Raw genomic sequence first — 18,051 nt, forward strand, 5'->3', positions numbered from 1 at the left:
TTTTCTTATTGAGCTTTGCCAGACCACAGTAAGCGAAACAAATATCGAGGGGTTTGTGAGCCCCCCCCCCCCCCCCCTGTCTCATTCCAGCGACCTTTCTTCAATTTTTCCCATTTTCATGCCTTTCCATCAGAGACCTCCCCAGCACAGTGTCAGGCGGGGGAACGTCACCTTCCTCCGCTTTGACGCAATACAGCTCCTAAAAGAGGTATTGTTTTTCAAAACATTGTCTATTAGATTAAATGAGGCTTGTGCAAGTTGCTTATATTTGGCCTGTGGGGACGTACTTAACAGATCCTGTACATTCTTGGTCGTCTTAAGTACACATACACACTCTCCGGGCACACACTTCATGTTTAAAAGTCTGAGTTTTGGCCTGAATTTCTGAATAACCAATAATGAGAGTAGAGTGCAGCAAATTAAGAGGGAATGAACCACCATCCATCACGTTAATGCTGGGAAATGTTGTCTACGACGGGTGACTTTCAAGCATACTTGCCAACCCTCCCGATTTTCGCGGGAGACTCCCGATTTCATAGCCCTCTCCCAGTTTCCTCCCGGGGTCATATTTCTCCTGATTTCTGACAAAATCTGATTGACACACGACTGTTTCCACTCGGACTTTATTACAGCTACACCATTGTTTGGTTTCCATGGTAGCGCGTCTCTTTAGTAGCGTGCACAACTAGATTTTGACAAGTATGCTTTCAAGGGACTTTTGAGAAAATATATTTGCTCACTGGGGACATTTTAAACAGGCCAATGAAGCAAAACTCTTAACTATAAGAAAGCCGGACGGGACACCGGAGATATATCTTAGAGAACTACTTACTGAAATGAAAGCAAGGTGCATCTCTTTGATCTGGACTCAGCCATGATAACAAGATAAGAAAAAGTGTCTGTTTCCTGTCTGTGCCACTGCCACTTCCCACCATCTCAGCCTTAATCATTTCCTCCCTTCAGTCCGTCTGCTCCTTCCCTCTTCGCCTCCTCCTCCTCCTCCTCCTCAGTGTCGAAGGGTCTCTTGTCGGGTTAAATGAGATGAAGGGATGGAGCAGAGTCGCCTTCCAGACAGAAAAGCTCTGATAAAACCGAGAGGCCAGACAGGACCGTCCACAGACGCCAGACAACACATTTGTAGTTTCTGAGTCTGCAGTGGGACCTGGGTTAGTGCCATTCCTGTTTATAGCACCTCGTATTTCTGTGAAATGATTCATCAGGACAGTAAAGTGAGGCTTTGAAATAACGCACGTTGCTTTTCCCCCGAAACAAGATAAGGGCTGGGAGGAGCAGAATTGGTTTCTCAAGCTGTGTCTTCAAAGATGAGACATGTTACTTTAAGTGGCTGCAAGCTACGTCTCTTCTGTGAAGACATCAGTGGCTTGACTAACCTCCATTCCTCAACATTAAGAAGAGTGTCTGCAAATATATCTAGAAATACATTTGAAGCTTGAAAGGCAGATTGAGTAAGACTTTCCTCACAAAAACAACAGTTTATAGACAGTTTAAAACAGTAAATCCTTTAATCATCACTTATGAACCACTAGAAATGTGTTTTCTTTAACTTCTCTTTACGGTGATAAACTACACCGACATGTTCCACCTGAACCCCCAATACAAAGTATTTCTTTGGAATGCTACCAGAGAGACAGTTTTTCCAGAAATAGATGATTGATTTCAAATGTGATTTTCTTGTAAGCAGATAACTTAATAACGTAACATGCCTTACTCTCAAGGCCTGGAATCATATTGCAATAGGAGTGAGTTTTTCAACAATGTTCTTATTTTAAAAGTGGTGCAGACAGTCCACTGAGTTTGAGTTATTCAGAAACTGTACCTGGTGATCGAGGCCATACTGTAGAATCATAATTAGTGTGTAGTGTGTGACGTGAGTGTGTGTGTGTGTGTGTGTGTGTGTGTGTGTGTGGTGTGTGTGTGTGTGGTGTGTGTGGTGTGTGTGTGTGTGTGTGGTGTGATGTGTGTGTGTGTGTGTGTGTGTGTGTGTGTGTGGTGTGTGTGTGTGTGTGGTGTGTGTGTGTGTGTGTGTGTGTGTGTGTGTGTGTGTGTGTGTGTGTGTGTGTGTGTCCCTTCTTCTTTCATAACTGTGTCCATTAACCTCAAATATTGCTTCACTGAAGCATTTGAGTTTCTTACCAAATGCTTTGACAGAGCTGTTCTTTTTCCTGTTTTGTCATCAGTAATACTTCGGTTTGGAAAAGTTGTTCAGATCTCCTGCTTCCTCTAAAATATTTGGATTACTCCCATATGAAGATTTTCTCTGTTTATTATAAATTCAATATCTTTACGTCGTTAGACAAACAAGCCTGCCCTGTGCCTGACACAGTTGATAACTACATGGTGACTCTGGAGGAGGACTGAGCCGCCAGAGAGACTATAGAGGAGGACTGAGCCGCCAGAGAGACTATAGAGGAGGACTGAGCCGCCAGAGAGACTATAGAGGAGGACTGAGCCGCCAGAGAGACTATAGAGGAGGACTGAGCCGCCAGAGAGACTATAGAGGAGGACTGAGCCGCCAGAGAGCCAGAGAGACTATAGAGGAGGACTGAGCCGCCAGAGAGACTATAGAGGAGGACTGAGCCGCCAGAGAGCCAGAGAGACTATAGAGGAGGACTGAGCCGCCAGAGAGCCAGAGAGACTATAGAGGAGGACTGAGCCGCCAGAGAGACTATAGAGGAGGACTGAGCCGCCAGAGAGACTATAGAGGAGGACTGAGCCGCCAGAGAGACTATAGAGGAGGACTGAGCCGCCAGAGAGACTATAGAAGAGGACTGAGCCGCCAGAGAGACTATAGAGGAGGACTGAGCCGCCAGAGAGACTATAGAGGAGGACTGAGCCGCCAGAGAGACTATAGAGGAGGACTGAGCCGCCAGAGAGACTATAGAGGAGGACTGAGCCGCCAGAGAGACTATAGAAGAGGACTGAGCCGCCAGAGAGACTATAGAAGAGGACTGAGCCGCCAGAGAGACTATAGAGGAGGACTGAGCCGCCAGAGAGACTATAGAGGAGGACTGAGCCGCCAGAGAGACTATAGAAGAGGACTGAGCCGCCAGAGAGACTATAGAGGAGGACTGAGCCGTCAGAGAGCCAGAGAGACTATAGAGGAGGACTGAGCCAGAGATTTTCCCCAGGAGTTGCTAGAGAACATAAACAGAACTAAAAAGACTCAATTATAGACTCACATTTGCAACTCACCGAAAGAAACGACCAAATGAATCCTGATTGCTCCATACCGGCTGGATGGGTGAATTATTCATCTGTTGTTTGCATAAGGAACTCTCCATGATGAACTGCATGCCTTCTACGGTGTGTTAGCCGCACTCTGTCTCACTGTGTCCAATCGTAGAGACAATATTTGCCTTTCTTACTTTACGGTGGCCTGTGCACTCCTGTCCCGCCTCCCGTCACGCTGCGCTCACCCCTGCTCTCCTCTCTGAAATGGATACGGAATATTTTCCACGCACAGGGGTCTGCTTTCCGACCTCTGGGCGTCTAAACGGACCCCCGAGGCCTCCTCATTCACCGATGTCTCACAAGAACAGTGCAAGCATTTAGCTGACCTCAGAGAAAAAGCACAAATCCAGCTTGACCGTAATTCCAATCAACATTCAGCGCATGAATAATACACCTGTTTTTCATCAGATTATTGAAATGGTTTAGCATATTTGCATTTTTTGAAGACATGGTTGACAGATTTGGTTCCCCCTGATGCCTCCAGCAGCTGTCACCATGTATTGATAACTCAGGACCCTTTGAATGCTCTAAAAGTCACATATCTGTGGCTGACAAGTGTTGACAGACGGGTAGTGCAGAGATATGCACGCCGAGAGGTCAACTGAGGCCATCGGTGTTCAGCTCACTCAAGTGCAGAAAGGCCAAGAGGCTGAACATGTCCAAATAGGTGCACCCTGTCAGAAAGCTTACACAAATATATTTGAAGTTCTGCCAGATGCTTTCATTCACGCTTATTTTCCCAGCCTGACCTCAATGTGCATTGTGTAAAATTGCACCACAGTTTCAATAGTTTTGTTCGACCCATCGTTTTCCGAACACTGGATTTCTCATTTGGAACAAACGCCTTTTCAATTTGACAGAGAGACTTTTTCGTACTCTCAACCCAAGGTCACTAGTTTCCTCCGACATCTCTGCCGGCATCATGCTCCCATCCCATCACTGCAGCACTCATGTGTTGGACAAGGCCATATCCTTCCTCTGTCTCTGTCCTCATCTTTAGGAACAAAATCCATACGTTTTTGTTTTTGAAATCTGTTTCATCGCCTGGTTGTCAGCCTCATATTCACACAGCATATTTCAAAAGAAGGCAGCAGAAACAAACGGATAGCGTTTGACTTTGACTTTGAAAGGGTTATTGGCGTGCATCAACATGTAAGTCATCATCGTATTTTTGGCCAGCTTGCTGTTTCTGCTCTGCTATTCTAGACTTTGCTGAAAGGTTATACATCGTTGCAGTTATTGGTGATAAAGTAGATTCTGTCTTTCTGTCACTGTCTCCTCAGCATCAGGTGATTTGTCCATCTGTCTGTCTCTGTTTTCATTATGGTTTCTTTTTCATTTCTGTTTGTCTCCACTCAATACTGTATGCTGTATGAGCTGACTTCGATGTTGTGTCCTATTTGGCCTTGGACTGAATCTGTTGCGGCTAAATGACTGGGCCAAAACCAGCAAATCCAGTGAGAGAACGAATGAGAGAATACAAAAATGAGGTGATTGAGGCCAGTGGAAACAACAGGGGGCGTGTGTGTGGGGGTGTGTGTGGCCTAGCATTACTATACTTGTGGGGACCTAAATCTGTTTGTGTAGGTGTGGGGACTCGCCTCCCTTATGGGGACAAATTGGAGGTCCCCATGAGGGGAATCATTAATTTTAGGGTGAAGACTTGGTTAGGTTTAGGGTTAGGGTAAGGATTAGGGTTAGGCATGTGTTGGTTATGGTTAAGGTTAGGATAAGTCTCCAGGAAATGCATGTAAGTCAATGTAATGTCCCCTGAAGTGATGTATACATGGTGTGTACAAGTTCATGTGATTTATGGACAGATCTCTTTTTGTTTCGCCAGATAGATTCTGATTCAAAAAGTCGTTGATTTTCCAATTCCAATTTTGTTTCTGTACCCTCCACAAAAGATACGTATGATCTATCTTGTGTAAGGTGTCGCCTTAAGTTACAGTCCAACAATATTGTCTTTAAAATGTAAGGGAGGATGGAAATGTCAAATGTTTCTCACTAAATTATAATTTTCCTTACGTCTTAGAAGGGCTTCTCTTTCTCCTTCTCCAATGTTCTCTTAGTATATGAATCAGATACGTCGCCAGAGGGGAAATTAGCACACAGCGATTCGTCTTTCAACACGGCCGCTGAATAAATGTGTCTCTTGCTGCTTGTCACGATTACCCAGTGCGCCTTCTCTCACTTCTTTTAAAGGATTGGAATGAGCTCAGCAGTGGAGTGGGCAATCCTTACACTTCCCGGCCGTGTAAAACACAGATGTCAGTAAAGCCCCTCGACGGCACGAGTGTAATTTCAGACCTCTCCGCACCGGACCCACGCATCCGTCACAGCGTCATTTCTTGCGCGTTACCCTGACAGCTAATTGGTCCCCTGAGATGAGGTTTCAATGTAATGAGTGCAGATCTACAACGTGGGGAGACTCGGGAGTTTCTGCTTGACTCTAAGGGCGGATTCACCACTTCATCCAAACATCAATCACACACACTTTTAATTGGTTGACTTCATTGTCCCGTGAATGTCACTTTCAGTCAACACTCAACCTGCAGTAGCGCTTGCTAAATATATCACAATGTGCATAGTGTGTTTAAATAATGAAAATACATCTAATTTGCATTTTAGTTTTATACATCATCACCAAAACTCCCATCATGAGCTACATACATATAGTTTGTTGTACAAACAAGATATCTCCAGTTACACTCTTTGGCCAGCCACATGCACACACACACACACACACCACACACACACACACACACACACACACACACACACACACACACACACACACACACACACACACCACACACACACACACACACACACACCACACACACACACACACACACACACTTCTGAACACACTTTCCTACACACACTGTGCTCACTCTCTGAACCTCACACTCTGTTCTTTCCACTGATCGTGCATTCACACACGTGCACACACACACACACACACACACACACACAACACACACACACACACACACACACACACACACACACACACACACACACACACACACCAATACACAGATTCCCGCTTACTTAAAATACTTCTCAGCAATTGATAGGTGCTGCTGACACCAGCCTTATGGAGCGGTGTGTGTGTGTGTGTGTGTGTGTGTGTGTGTGTGTGTGTGTGGTGTGTGGTGTGTGGTGTGTGTGTGTGTGTGTGTGTGTGTGTGGTGTGTGTGTGTGTGTGGTGTGTGTGTGTGTGTGTGTGTGTGTGTGTGTGTGTGTGTGTGTGTGAGCGATAAATGAAAGGCGAGGGGTGGGGTGTTAAGACAGAGAAGTACTGAGTGAAATCTGTGCTTCAAAAAGAAGTTGTGACGAGGCTTTGAAGAATAATACTCTTTCGGCGGGGTCAAAGGTCAGGGAGGAGGAGCTGTCTGTCAGCGGCTTCAGTGGCCGGTATTGAAACGCCGTATTAACGATGAATATCATTAGAAAGCTGTGGTTTCTTGAAGTCACTGGAAAAAGTGTGTTTCCACTCGGCCACGGTGCTTTAAAGTAGGCTGTCTGGTGTGGCTAGAACTCTCCTGTGTTTCGAATAGAGCCTGAATAATAATGTTGTTTTTCCCAATATTGACCTGATTTCCCTCATTAGATGGAGTTACCTAGTAGGGTTGCCAGAAACTGACCATGATCAAAATCGATTATTCGGCAGCCCTGGCGAATAATAATCGATTATTCGTCGGTGTGTAGCGTGCTGCAGCAGCAGTCTGCACGCAGGCTTCTTCCAAGTTTACAGTAAAACAAACTGGTGGTGTGACCAATGGCCATTTACAATTATTAATACTATTACTATTATTAGCATATATATATTTATATATATTTTGGTTGAAACTAAGCCAGAAAAAAAATACATACAAAAAAAAAATAAAAAAATCGATTTTTAAAAATAATATTCGATTATGCAGACTGTAGCGAATAATCGAATAATCGCTGGCATCCCTATTACCTAGTTGTGTTGATGAAGTAGAAGTCGTTTCTTTGCATTTTAGGTGTCTCTTGACCATGTTCATTTAAAGTTGAGTTTAAAAGTTGCGTTTTTCTCAGTAGTTGAAAAATAAATCTCACCACAAAGTCCGATTAGTAGCATCTATAGCTTTTGAACGGGTCAAAGTCTGACTCTCGGCTGATTGAATTTGTTCTGTGGAAGTGAGTACTCTAATAACAGTTTTATGATATGATCAAAAGCTCAACAGCTACTTAATGTACCTGTCTTGTTGTTTCCAAGATCAACAATGAACTTTCGATCTCAACATGACTATTTAGAAAAATCGGTTTCAAATAACCCTATAAGCTGTATTTCCTGAGCGTTACATTTTCCAGTTAAAAAATAAACTTGCCAACGTTCACTCGTAGATAAACTCTGCTGACAGTCCAGTATTTGCTATTTCAGTGCAGCAGCTACAATGAGTCAACATCTGCCATGCTGATGCATCAGCTGAATGACGAACATGCCTTTCCTATCAAATAGTTTATTGGGTTTGATGAGTGCACTTTTCTTCTTCCTCCACATCTCAATCTGCTGCTCCAGGATTAAGACTCAAATCACACACCATCTTTAAGCATAAGGATTTACTTTGGCATCTTGAGATTAGGATTGACCAAAAGCGTCACATATTGGCACCTGAAGAAACCAAAAGTATTTCAATGAGACGGTAGCAGCAAGCTAAATAACATGTTTGTATGGGCTCAGGCGTGTGGGTCTATTAGTAAAGCACTTGCGATGTTGAGGTTAGACAGTGAAAGTGCCAGATTCCATTTGGTTGTTTGCTTTGGGGAGTGAGTGTGTACGAGTCGGTCTGACTGTCTCCGTTTGTTTGGACGACTATAAGTAGGTAATTGGTTCATGTATACAAAACCACAAATGATCCTGTTGTCTTTGTTTCCCCTGCTTTTTATGTCAATTAAAAATTCCCATTCTCCGGGTCTAATTGTGCAATCTTTTAGTTTCTGCATCTCTTGGTTGTGTTTCCAGCCTCAGTAAGAAACCTCGTTCCAGGTAGTTACCCAAACATAAAGACAACATATGCACTCGCCTCCATTTGAATCCGATCCTGTTTGAAACGCCCTGTGTTGGAAAGCAAACCTTCCCCCGGGACCCGATGCTGATCATCCAACCGAGGAGAACACATACAAATATACAATCTGTTTCAATTCACCAAATGCAGGTGTTTCCCATCAACAGACTATTTGTATTGGTGTTTTAGTTTTTCTGGAGCGCTAGTAGGTTCCACGTTTCTCTTGATTTATGATGAGCTTTTGTAGGAATCCACGACCGAGTGTAAGCGATCCCAACATGTGTCGTCCCTCAAACGACCTCCCAGCTCGCGCTCCCATTTGTCGCCGTGAGGTCTGATATAACTTATCAGCGAGGGCCAAGCCAATAAATTCAAACCTCCACATTCATATGTAGCGCAAACACCGACGTCTCTCCCATAACCCCACTCTATCAGAGGAAATCTCCGCCTACAGCTGGGGCCAAGACTAATAAACCCCTCAGGAGAATGAAGAGGAGAGAGGGGAACATGAGGAATATGCAACTACAGCAACAACCATCAACAACATAAAGGAACAGTGTCCACAGTGTGGTCGAGACGTGATTGGATACATTTTCATGGATGCTTTAAGCCAGTCTCCAAAAATCATTCCCAGCGTCTGAGCACTTTCAACACGCCAGTCTGGAGTCGAGACAAGGATCGCGCTTCACCACAATGTTGCCTCTGTTTATGTCAGAAATGAAGCCTGCGCCTTAGAGATGACGCTGCGGCCGCCCTCTGCTCGAGAAGTGAGGTAATGAGCTCATGAATCTCACAAAGGACATGACTCATGGCATTCGTTCCGATCTTAAAGCGTAACTCGGTTGGATCTTTAGGTTCATGTAGGTCGTTTCTAACATAGCAACGAGAGTGTTTAGAATATCAACATTAAGGATCCGGTTTTGCTTTTTCGATGCTGACCTGTCACCTGCAGATCGATATTCATCGTCTCTTGATTAAAAACAGCCTCAAAAGACCCTCTCACCAACTACTGGCTAATGATGATAACATCCAAAAACTTCCAGGGAAAATATATCCCACCGTATCGAAGAATAACTCCCAATGAAGATTGATGATGCAAAATAATTGTACTATTTTCTTAAAAAACTTTGGTAAAAGCCTGTAGCTGATTAAATATAAGGCTTCTCTTGCAACAATTACTACTTATGTAAGTTGACAAGTTTATTTGACTTAATCCACGTTTGAAATATTAGCCAAACACGAAGGCAGCAAGAAAACACATCATGATGACATTTGCCAGTAAACCATACGATACACTGATATATTATACATCCAGTTGGAAAACATGTTAAACGTCAACATATAACTTATGAGGTCAAATGTGCAATAATATGCACCCCCATAAAAAAACACAGGCTGACAAACAACGCTAATATGAGAGAAATACCATTTAAATATTGAAAATGTCAAACACACTCTCGGAACATAGAAAACAAGACACAAGGAATATAAATAACACGAGGCAGATTGCCGAGCCAGTCCGACCTCGCCGTCGTCCAACTGGCACTCGGACCGAAGCTGCTCTTGTTATTTTTCCTCCCACTCAATCAAACCAGCTCTCCTCAGCCAATTACCCAGAATGCCGTGTCCGATTGGAACACGGTCAGTGCCTTAAGTGTTTCTCTCAACGCTTCGATCCGCCAGAACAGCACCGGGACCAGTGGGGGGATAATTGAATGAGTTTCTCATTTGCCAGCCAGGACAGCCTTTCCCCTTGGCACCGCATTGTGGAATTAGCTTCTCTCTGTCTCTTTCCGGTGGCTCTCCTCGTGTCCTTCCTGGTTGAGTTTGATAAATGATGTGTGACAGAAACCTTGCTTGGCAATTAACTAGCTGTCCGCACTCTCTTCTCCAACACACGCCGTGGCACTTATTCGCCAAACTGTTCCTCAATTTGGGCTTACTTAGAAAACAAGATTACACAGGCAGCCTTTAGTGGCGACTTTAAAATGGTTCCTTAGTGCGAAGTGAGTGAGTGGTAGCCCCATTCGGAGCGTTTTCCTGTAATGGCTCTCCTGTTCTTGGAATAGTTCTCTATCCCTAAAATGTTCCCAACTACACCCCAGATAGGTTAACAATTATCCGAAAACATCTTCTGTGGTTTGGGTAAACTGCACTTTAAGCAAAGTGATTGATGAATGATCCTCTCTTAAAGCATTGTGCTGCTTTTTGTGTCTATTCCTGAACTACAGATCCATCATTTCCCCGTCATGGGACGCCATGTGGGGCTGGTTGATGTGCAGAGGGCATAGAGAGGCGAAGTCCCGCCCATCTACTTCCGCCCCATGGGACCTTATTTCGGAAAAATGATGTATTGAAGTCAATGGAGAGAGAAAGATTATCTTTCGATCCTGTTTGAATTGAAGCACAAATTACGCATATGATGTTTGTCAATCTTAAAAAATCATTTCCATGTAAAAAAAGTCACAGTTTGTCGTAAAACTGTTGAAATATAAGACTATGAAAAATAGGCAACTAGAAAGACTACAAATCCCAGAGTCACGTACATTAACGTTACACATTACACTCGTGTTACTCACCGAAACCTTGTCAAGCCGGTCCCGCATGCTGGCTCTTACAGAACCGACTAACTCCCCCTGTGTGTGTGTACAGCTCTCAACACGCCCAGACTTGGAGTGATTTTCACCTCGTTTAATACTTTCCGCCTCCGTCTTGGTGTGTGGTGCGAGACGGGAGATGTAGTTCATTGAGCGGTTTCACAAAATAAAATATACTTCCGTTTTTTTTTTTGACTTATTATCTTTTAAATGGACAAACATCATGTGTGTAATTCGGGGCACAATTCAAACGGGATCGAAAGATAATCTTTCTCTCTCCATTGACTTCAATACATACTTCCGAAATAAGGTCCCATTGGGGTCCCCCGGAAAGGGAGGGACTTCGCCTCTCGATTGGAGGAGATGTGTTCATTGAGACTAAATATATTATAGTACATGCTTCTTGTATAAGATGTCCCAAACGTGTTTTTAATCCTCATAACTTGGAGGCAACACTTGCAAGAACACTTCAGTATGTTTCCATCTTAGCCCTGCAGTGTGAACAAGCATCCCCTGTGCAGGGTAGTTAACGGAAACACACTGTCTCCTGTCTGGTTGATTACTTCTTTGATCTCTCTTCAGAGTGTCAACCTGACATGGTGACTTGTTTGTGTGCTTGACTCTTTATTTTCCACATCAGGGTTCATCGATAATGGTGCAAACTGCAGAATAGAAAGATAGCTCACATCTTCTAACGACACGCACTGACCTTCCTCCATCATATGCTGCAGACATAATGAATGCATTCACTTCATTATAACCACTCAGAGTTGCTAGACTTGCTAGACCAACCTGGCACTTGCCCTCCTGGGTTATTGGGCAATCCTTATGGTGGAGCCCTGTACTGTATATTGCACGACTGGTTTTGATCCATTAACAGTATATTGTGGCAAACATAGAATACCACCGATTTTAGACGATTCCCCACAGGCAACAACTGTTTATGTTCATCATAAATAGTTTCTTGTAATAGTGCGGATGTGAGCCCATCTTGCATTGACTGCCTTTTTTCAAAACAAAGAACTGCAGGTTTGACTTCTCAGCATTTCCTCTGAGGGCGATGCTTTTTGGCGGCCAATCCTAAATCCTGAGCGTTAAATGAAGAGAGTTTTGAAACTTGTGTTGGCAGGTTACCTTTTTATTATTTGCCAAAATGAATCAAAAAGATGACCTGACATTTATGAAAGGGATTTTCTGCTGTGTCTGAGGCAACTTTCAAGTCTCCACAAGTACATGAACACACTGTTATGAATAGTGTGAGACAGACGGAGAGGGAGCAGATGAGGTTCAAACCTTTAAGAGCTTTACTTTATGATATGTTTCATGTAAGGAATAATATGTAGCAGCATCCTGGATGGCCCCTGTGGAGACCTTCCCTCCTCACTGCGTCAGTCTTCCCACTGAGCAAGGGGAAAGTTAGTCAGTGAAACGGAGATAATGTGGCATGAAGTGTGGAACCAATTGACCCGCAAATGGTAAGAAATACAACATATTAAAGAAAATACTTAATAGGCTCTCATGTCAAAACATTTCCACTTTAATTTGCCTTTAAATTGTGAACCAACCGCACTTAAAAGTTAAGATGTTTTGGAACCAGGAGCCACTTACTACATATGAAATGTTTTCTATTCCTGTGAAGCACGATAAGAGGAACAAGACAAGACGTTTATGGGACACAAGTTCAGGGCATATCTCCGATTTGAACAGGAAACAAAAGATCTTTGCAAGCGGCCTAGTTCCTCTCAAATATCCAAAGTATGTGTCCCTCCATGTTGCGCAATAATACCAAAGTGAAGTCCTGTGAGTGCAGTTGTTTATCCGTGTGCACGTTGTTCCGCTGGGCCCCTGCAGAGATGTTGTTGTTATTTTTACCACCCAAGCCAAGAGCAGATAGCCTGTCAAAACAAGCGCTCTCACTTCCGACTGATGGGGGAGACAGTTTTCTCTCAACGGATGCATTTTTTAGTTATCTGCCTTGGAATGCCTGCACATTAAAATGTGGATCTTAAGGAAGTACAAATAAATCATGGTTGAAAACTGGATACATAAGATTTGACCATTGAAAATGTTAATACAAATAGCTCGTATCATACCTACTGTTCACATACACTTACAACCTCCCAAATGAAATCCCCCTGCAAGGAATCAGCTATTATCAATGTCAAAAAGATTAGGTTATTATTAATACCGATGTGTTGAGTTGTTGAAATGCGTTGCGTAATACTGTAAGGACTTCTTGTAACTTTATATTCATGCTGTGCACCTTGGGAAGCTGTACAGAATGCATTGCAAGTGTACAGCTCTTCCCATGTTTTAGATGGTGACCCAAACTTAAAAAAGGTGTAGATTTGACTGATATCATGTTTTAAAGTTCCTATGTATTTGACTTTTTTACTGCTTTATCAGATGAGGTACCCACTGTTGCAGATGGAGTAAGAAACAAATCATTAACTAGCTTCCCTCGGAGCCAGGTGGGGTCGCCCCGGATCAAAGTCACAGGAGAGGCTGATGGGATGCCAGCAGTGCGGTGGCGGTGGGGGGGTATCCTCATTTAGCATTCAGAATAGCTGCCATGCATATATAAGCCTTTGATTAACAGCTGGGGCGCCTTGGCTCCACCATCAGCCCCTCAAGGTGTGGAAAGGTTTCCTAGGCTCTTCTGCCAAATCCTTTTGAAGAGCTCATCACACAAGCGTCTGTTCGGAGAGCCAGAATATGGATCCAGCTCTTCATCAGTGGACTCATGGATTGACATATGGCCACATTTTGATATCCTGTTTCACTTTAACGACTTAGTCCATCTTGGTCTGAGCTCTGAGTTTTGAAAACTCCTTATAGAAATATTTTTCCTTTCCATTTGATTATTCTTAAAGAAAGGTGAAACAATTTCCAGCTAGTTGCTCATTTTCAGGTTCCTAATTGTATTTAGTTCCTCCACTGTGACGTGTCTCCATTCTTTAATGTTCAGAAAGCTTTTTATTTTTCTCGTACTGCAGCACCTCTTTTCACCCTCTGTCTGAAACCAGAGCCCGGTCTGCTCTGATTGGTTAGCTGGCTGGCTCTGTTTTAGGGTCTGCAGACCATTTGCGTGCACAAAGAACTTTATAGCACACGACAGGAAAAGCACAAGAGAGCCCCTTTTAATTTGTAAATGAAAAGTCAACTATGTAGATTAAATAGATGCTTTAAAAGGTTGTGAACTTGATACGAATATGTACAGTAATATTTTATTTTAATCAAATACCAGCGCATGTTGGACTGCCGTATTTATTGCTGTCTGTAGCTGACTGTATATGATTCTGCTGTATAAAAACACCACCTCTCTTCTCTCGCCCCCTCTCTCTCTCCCGCTCTCTTGCTTCTTGCCAAAGTCCGAGGCGCTTTGGATCGGAGATATATTCGCCGCTCTTACCGCTAATCCTGTTGCTCCCGGCGCTATCACCGCTGCTTTGACAGATATCATCGGCTCCAAACCAGACACACTTAAACTGTCCCGTTGCTGCCGGCTTGTTATCTCTTCCTCGGACCTGGGCCGCCATTGAAGTGTCTGCCAAGTGTGTAATTGAAGAAATGCATATATGTAGAGCGTAGTGAGGCCTCAAGCTGACAGCTGTTTGAGGAGTATCGGTGCACACATGTACAGCATGAGTTGAATTGCTTAAATGAGTAAGAGACGCAATATTCATTTGCGATTACTACATTCGACCCATCAGAAATATTTAGGTCTTCTAGACTTTTGTAGCACTGACTGACTATAGGCTCTCGTCCATTTTCTTATGAAGCGATTTCATTGGTTTCAGGAAGACTAACATTTTAGAAATGTATTTGAGATAATAAGTAACTTTCCTTGCCATCATTTTGTATGTCTGTTAACCTTTGAAGCCAAAATTCCACTTTTTCTTTAATCTCTTTTTATCCCCCTGTCATTAAAAAATGCCAGTTTAAGTCCTGTGCGGTGATATCAGAGAAAATATGTGTGTGTTTCCCCTCAGCCCGTGTGCTTGTTTTTAGATGTTAAATATCGATTTTGCTAAATGATTTGCTGCTTTTGTGAACCCTCTGCATTCCTTGACCAATAAGGTGCATGCAGAGAGTTGCACTGAGCCCACTTCCCGCACACTGGCTCCCGCGGTCGCCTTTATGTTAATACTCTGACCCAAAGTATGTCGGGGCGAATCGGGAGGTTGTTATTAGTGGGTCTGCATGCGTATGCTCCGTTTGGTGGCAGTCGCGAACACCAGCCACTGACTCATGGCTAAGGCAGAAACCACCATGACCCAAAAGCACTTGAGTAGACGCCTAATAAAAGATGTAACGGCAACTTAAAACACTTTATTTAATATTAACGCATGAGGAGGACACGGCTAAAGTGTGGCTGTGCACACATCGATTTCTTCTCTCATGTGATGAAATGTTCACAAATATCACTGACGGCTTGCAGCAGCCGTAGCGAACTTCCCCCTGCTGGGAACCAGGGCTTTGAGGATCAGAGAAACCAGGCTCTCCCTCTCCTCTAGTCTCTCCATCCTCCTTTTACTCCCTCGCTTCACAGACTCTGTAATTACGCCACTCCTGCCTGAGCCGCTTGAACTTTAGCCAATTAGACAATAAAGACCAGAGCTTTCTCTTTCTCCTCTCTCGGTGTCCCTCCTCGGTCACACCCTTGCGTGTCTCCTCTCGCTTTACCTAGCATATTTTACAGCCTGTCATGTGTAGCTAAATATTACGTCCTGTTTGGACTCAGAAGACAGAAAAGCGTCCACTTCCTGCCGACACACATCCTTTGTTTCCCTGTAATGCTCCAGGATTAGTCGTGACCTTTTGAGCTGAGTAAGAAAACAGATATGAGCCCTACGGACTTCATCTTGGCTCCTTCATGCTTTTATTTCTCTTTACCTTGACTCCTTCCATCCACCTGGTTTCATCCACATAACCTCATTTACTCACCCTTACAACAAACCTAGGCATTGTCAGGCTCCGCAGAAAAGCTAGCAGATGGTTGTTTTCTTCTCTTTCACTCAAAATAAAGATGTGTTTCTGGCTTTAATGTCCCGCCTAATTGTACGTGGGGGATTGTAAACGCCGGCTAAAGTTAGTTTGGGAACTGAAGCCGGTGTCTGGGGCGGACACAGCTCTGTGTGCCCAGTGTTCTCCGGTGGTTTGAGACCACTGGCAAGCAGCTGCGTACTCTGTAGGAGAGATAATTACAATTGTAGAGCTCCGTCCCTCCTTCTCCTCGTGCCCTCTTGCTGATGTAGGCTTTTGAGGAACCGTAGAATTGAGGGCTGTTTTTAGTGGTTGTGTGTGACGTTCTTCTTCGTTTTTCAGTTTAGTCATGTCACTGAAGCTGGAGTTAAGTTGGCAGGCAGAGCGACAGGATTTGGAAAACACTAAGAGCACTAACAAGGATGTTGTCCTTCTTGTCAGCTAAATATTGTTTGAGAGTGCAGCGTCTAAAGTCCTCTGATGTTTAACCAACATGAAAAGTGCTTTTTTTACATTTCCCATAATGAGTTTGTTTTCTTCCTCTTACAGCAAATCCTCCGTCACTCCCGTGCTAACGCCTCCAAGGTCATTTTCCTGATCACCGATGGATACTCTAACGGCGGGGACCCCCGTCCGGTGGCGGCCGCTCTGAGGGAACGCGGGGTGGAGATCTTCACCCTGGGAATCTGGCAGGGGAACATCCGGGAGCTCCACGACATGGCCTCCCCCCCCAAGGAGCAGCACTGCTACCTGGTGCACAACTTTGAAGAGTTCGAGGCCCTGGCTCGACATGCACTGCACGAAGGTATGACGGACAGATGGGGATCACATAGGCTGATTTGTTGCGCGATGGAGTGCCATAGTGACGCGTCCTAAAACCCCGAAGTAAGTTTTACCACGTCCGGTTCCTTCGACAAAAACCAATGCAATTTCTCCGTAGGTTGACGCACATTGAAGAGACGGATCACGTTTTGTTCAGCCGGATAGTATCCACATGTCTACCCTACTTTCCAAAATCCTATGGAGAAATTGCATTGGTTTTTGTCGAAGGAACCGGAAGGAGTTTACTTCGGGGTTTTAGGACGCGTCACTGTGGAACACTATTTCTTTCTTTTAAAAAAATTAAAATAAATACAAATTATAGTAATAAAACAAAAGAAAAAAGTATAAAGACTTAAAGTAATAAATACATTATTATCCTATAAAGAAATATATAAATGTGAGTGCTGAATAATATTTAGAAAAGGGAATTTAAAAAGACATGCATACTGTACACATAAATACATTGAAAATACATGAGGTTTTAACAGTGAGTAACTCTTTGTCTCCTTGAAGCCTCGCATCATCATCAAAGCGATATTTCTAATGTGAAGGATTTACCCTTAGATTCAATGTTTACTTGGAGGAAGCCGATCATATTTAAAATATATAATCTGAATACGTAAATGTCACATTGTCTCTTCTGTAATGTGCCGGCAACAGCCCTTTAGCTTCACTTCCACACAGAGCGAAGCCCCTTTCCCACACTTGACGGGGGCTTTCCCACAATTGGGCGAAAAAGTGGGATTCCGCCATGGCTTTAAAACCTAAAATATCACCATCAACATCACAGCTCTGAGTGTCTAGAAAGCTATAAGTCCTGTACGGGCAGCTTCTGAAATCCCAGGCAGTAGGTGCAGAAGAAAAGATCAGTGAGACGGCGGGGGGATAAGGGTGTGAGAACAAAAGCCAACACACACACTTCATTATCAGTCTGTCTTGAAGTCTGACCAGCGCCTCAACACACACACTTTTCAAACGTTGAGCCACACGTTGAGACACTCTTACTGGCCGTGGATCAAGTTGCAGAAATGACGCAAGAGACGTCTCCCCTCTTCCTCCGTGGACCTCTCCGTCTTCCCGCTCTCGCAATAAAGCGAAAAAAAGGGGGATAGGTTGAAATGTAGAAGTGAAATATAAGTTTCCTTGCAGACCAGCATCAACGCTTGACCTGGCCTCAGATTCATTCTTTCTTCTTTGAAAATGTCTTGGCTTGTGTTCTTGTGTGTTTTGGAGGAATTGATATGCTAGGGGAATAAGGTAATGGCTGTTGCTTAAAGTCCGTCAACACTTGTGGCTTAAATGTACTTGTATTTATACATTTCTGTGGCTTAGGTGTTCATTTTGTGCTTTTA

General features: G+C 43.8%; 1 protein-coding gene across 2 annotated transcripts in view; it reads left to right on the plus strand.

Moving 5' to 3' along the window:
- svep1 (sushi, von Willebrand factor type A, EGF and pentraxin domain containing 1) overlaps window positions 1–18,051 on the plus strand; it is a 78,817-nt gene that overhangs the window by 7,250 nt on the left and 53,516 nt on the right. For both annotated transcript variants that reach the window (XM_034105544.2, XM_034105546.2), the window contains exon 2: window positions 16,427–16,682. In XM_034105544.2, the coding sequence (XP_033961435.1) occupies window positions 16,427–16,682 (256 nt within the window). The remainder of the gene's footprint in view (window positions 1–16,426; window positions 16,683–18,051) is intronic.

This window comes from Pseudochaenichthys georgianus, chromosome 18 (genome assembly GCF_902827115.2).
Source record: "Pseudochaenichthys georgianus chromosome 18, fPseGeo1.2, whole genome shotgun sequence".
NCBI classification, from domain to species: domain Eukaryota; kingdom Metazoa; phylum Chordata; class Actinopteri; order Perciformes; family Channichthyidae; genus Pseudochaenichthys; species Pseudochaenichthys georgianus.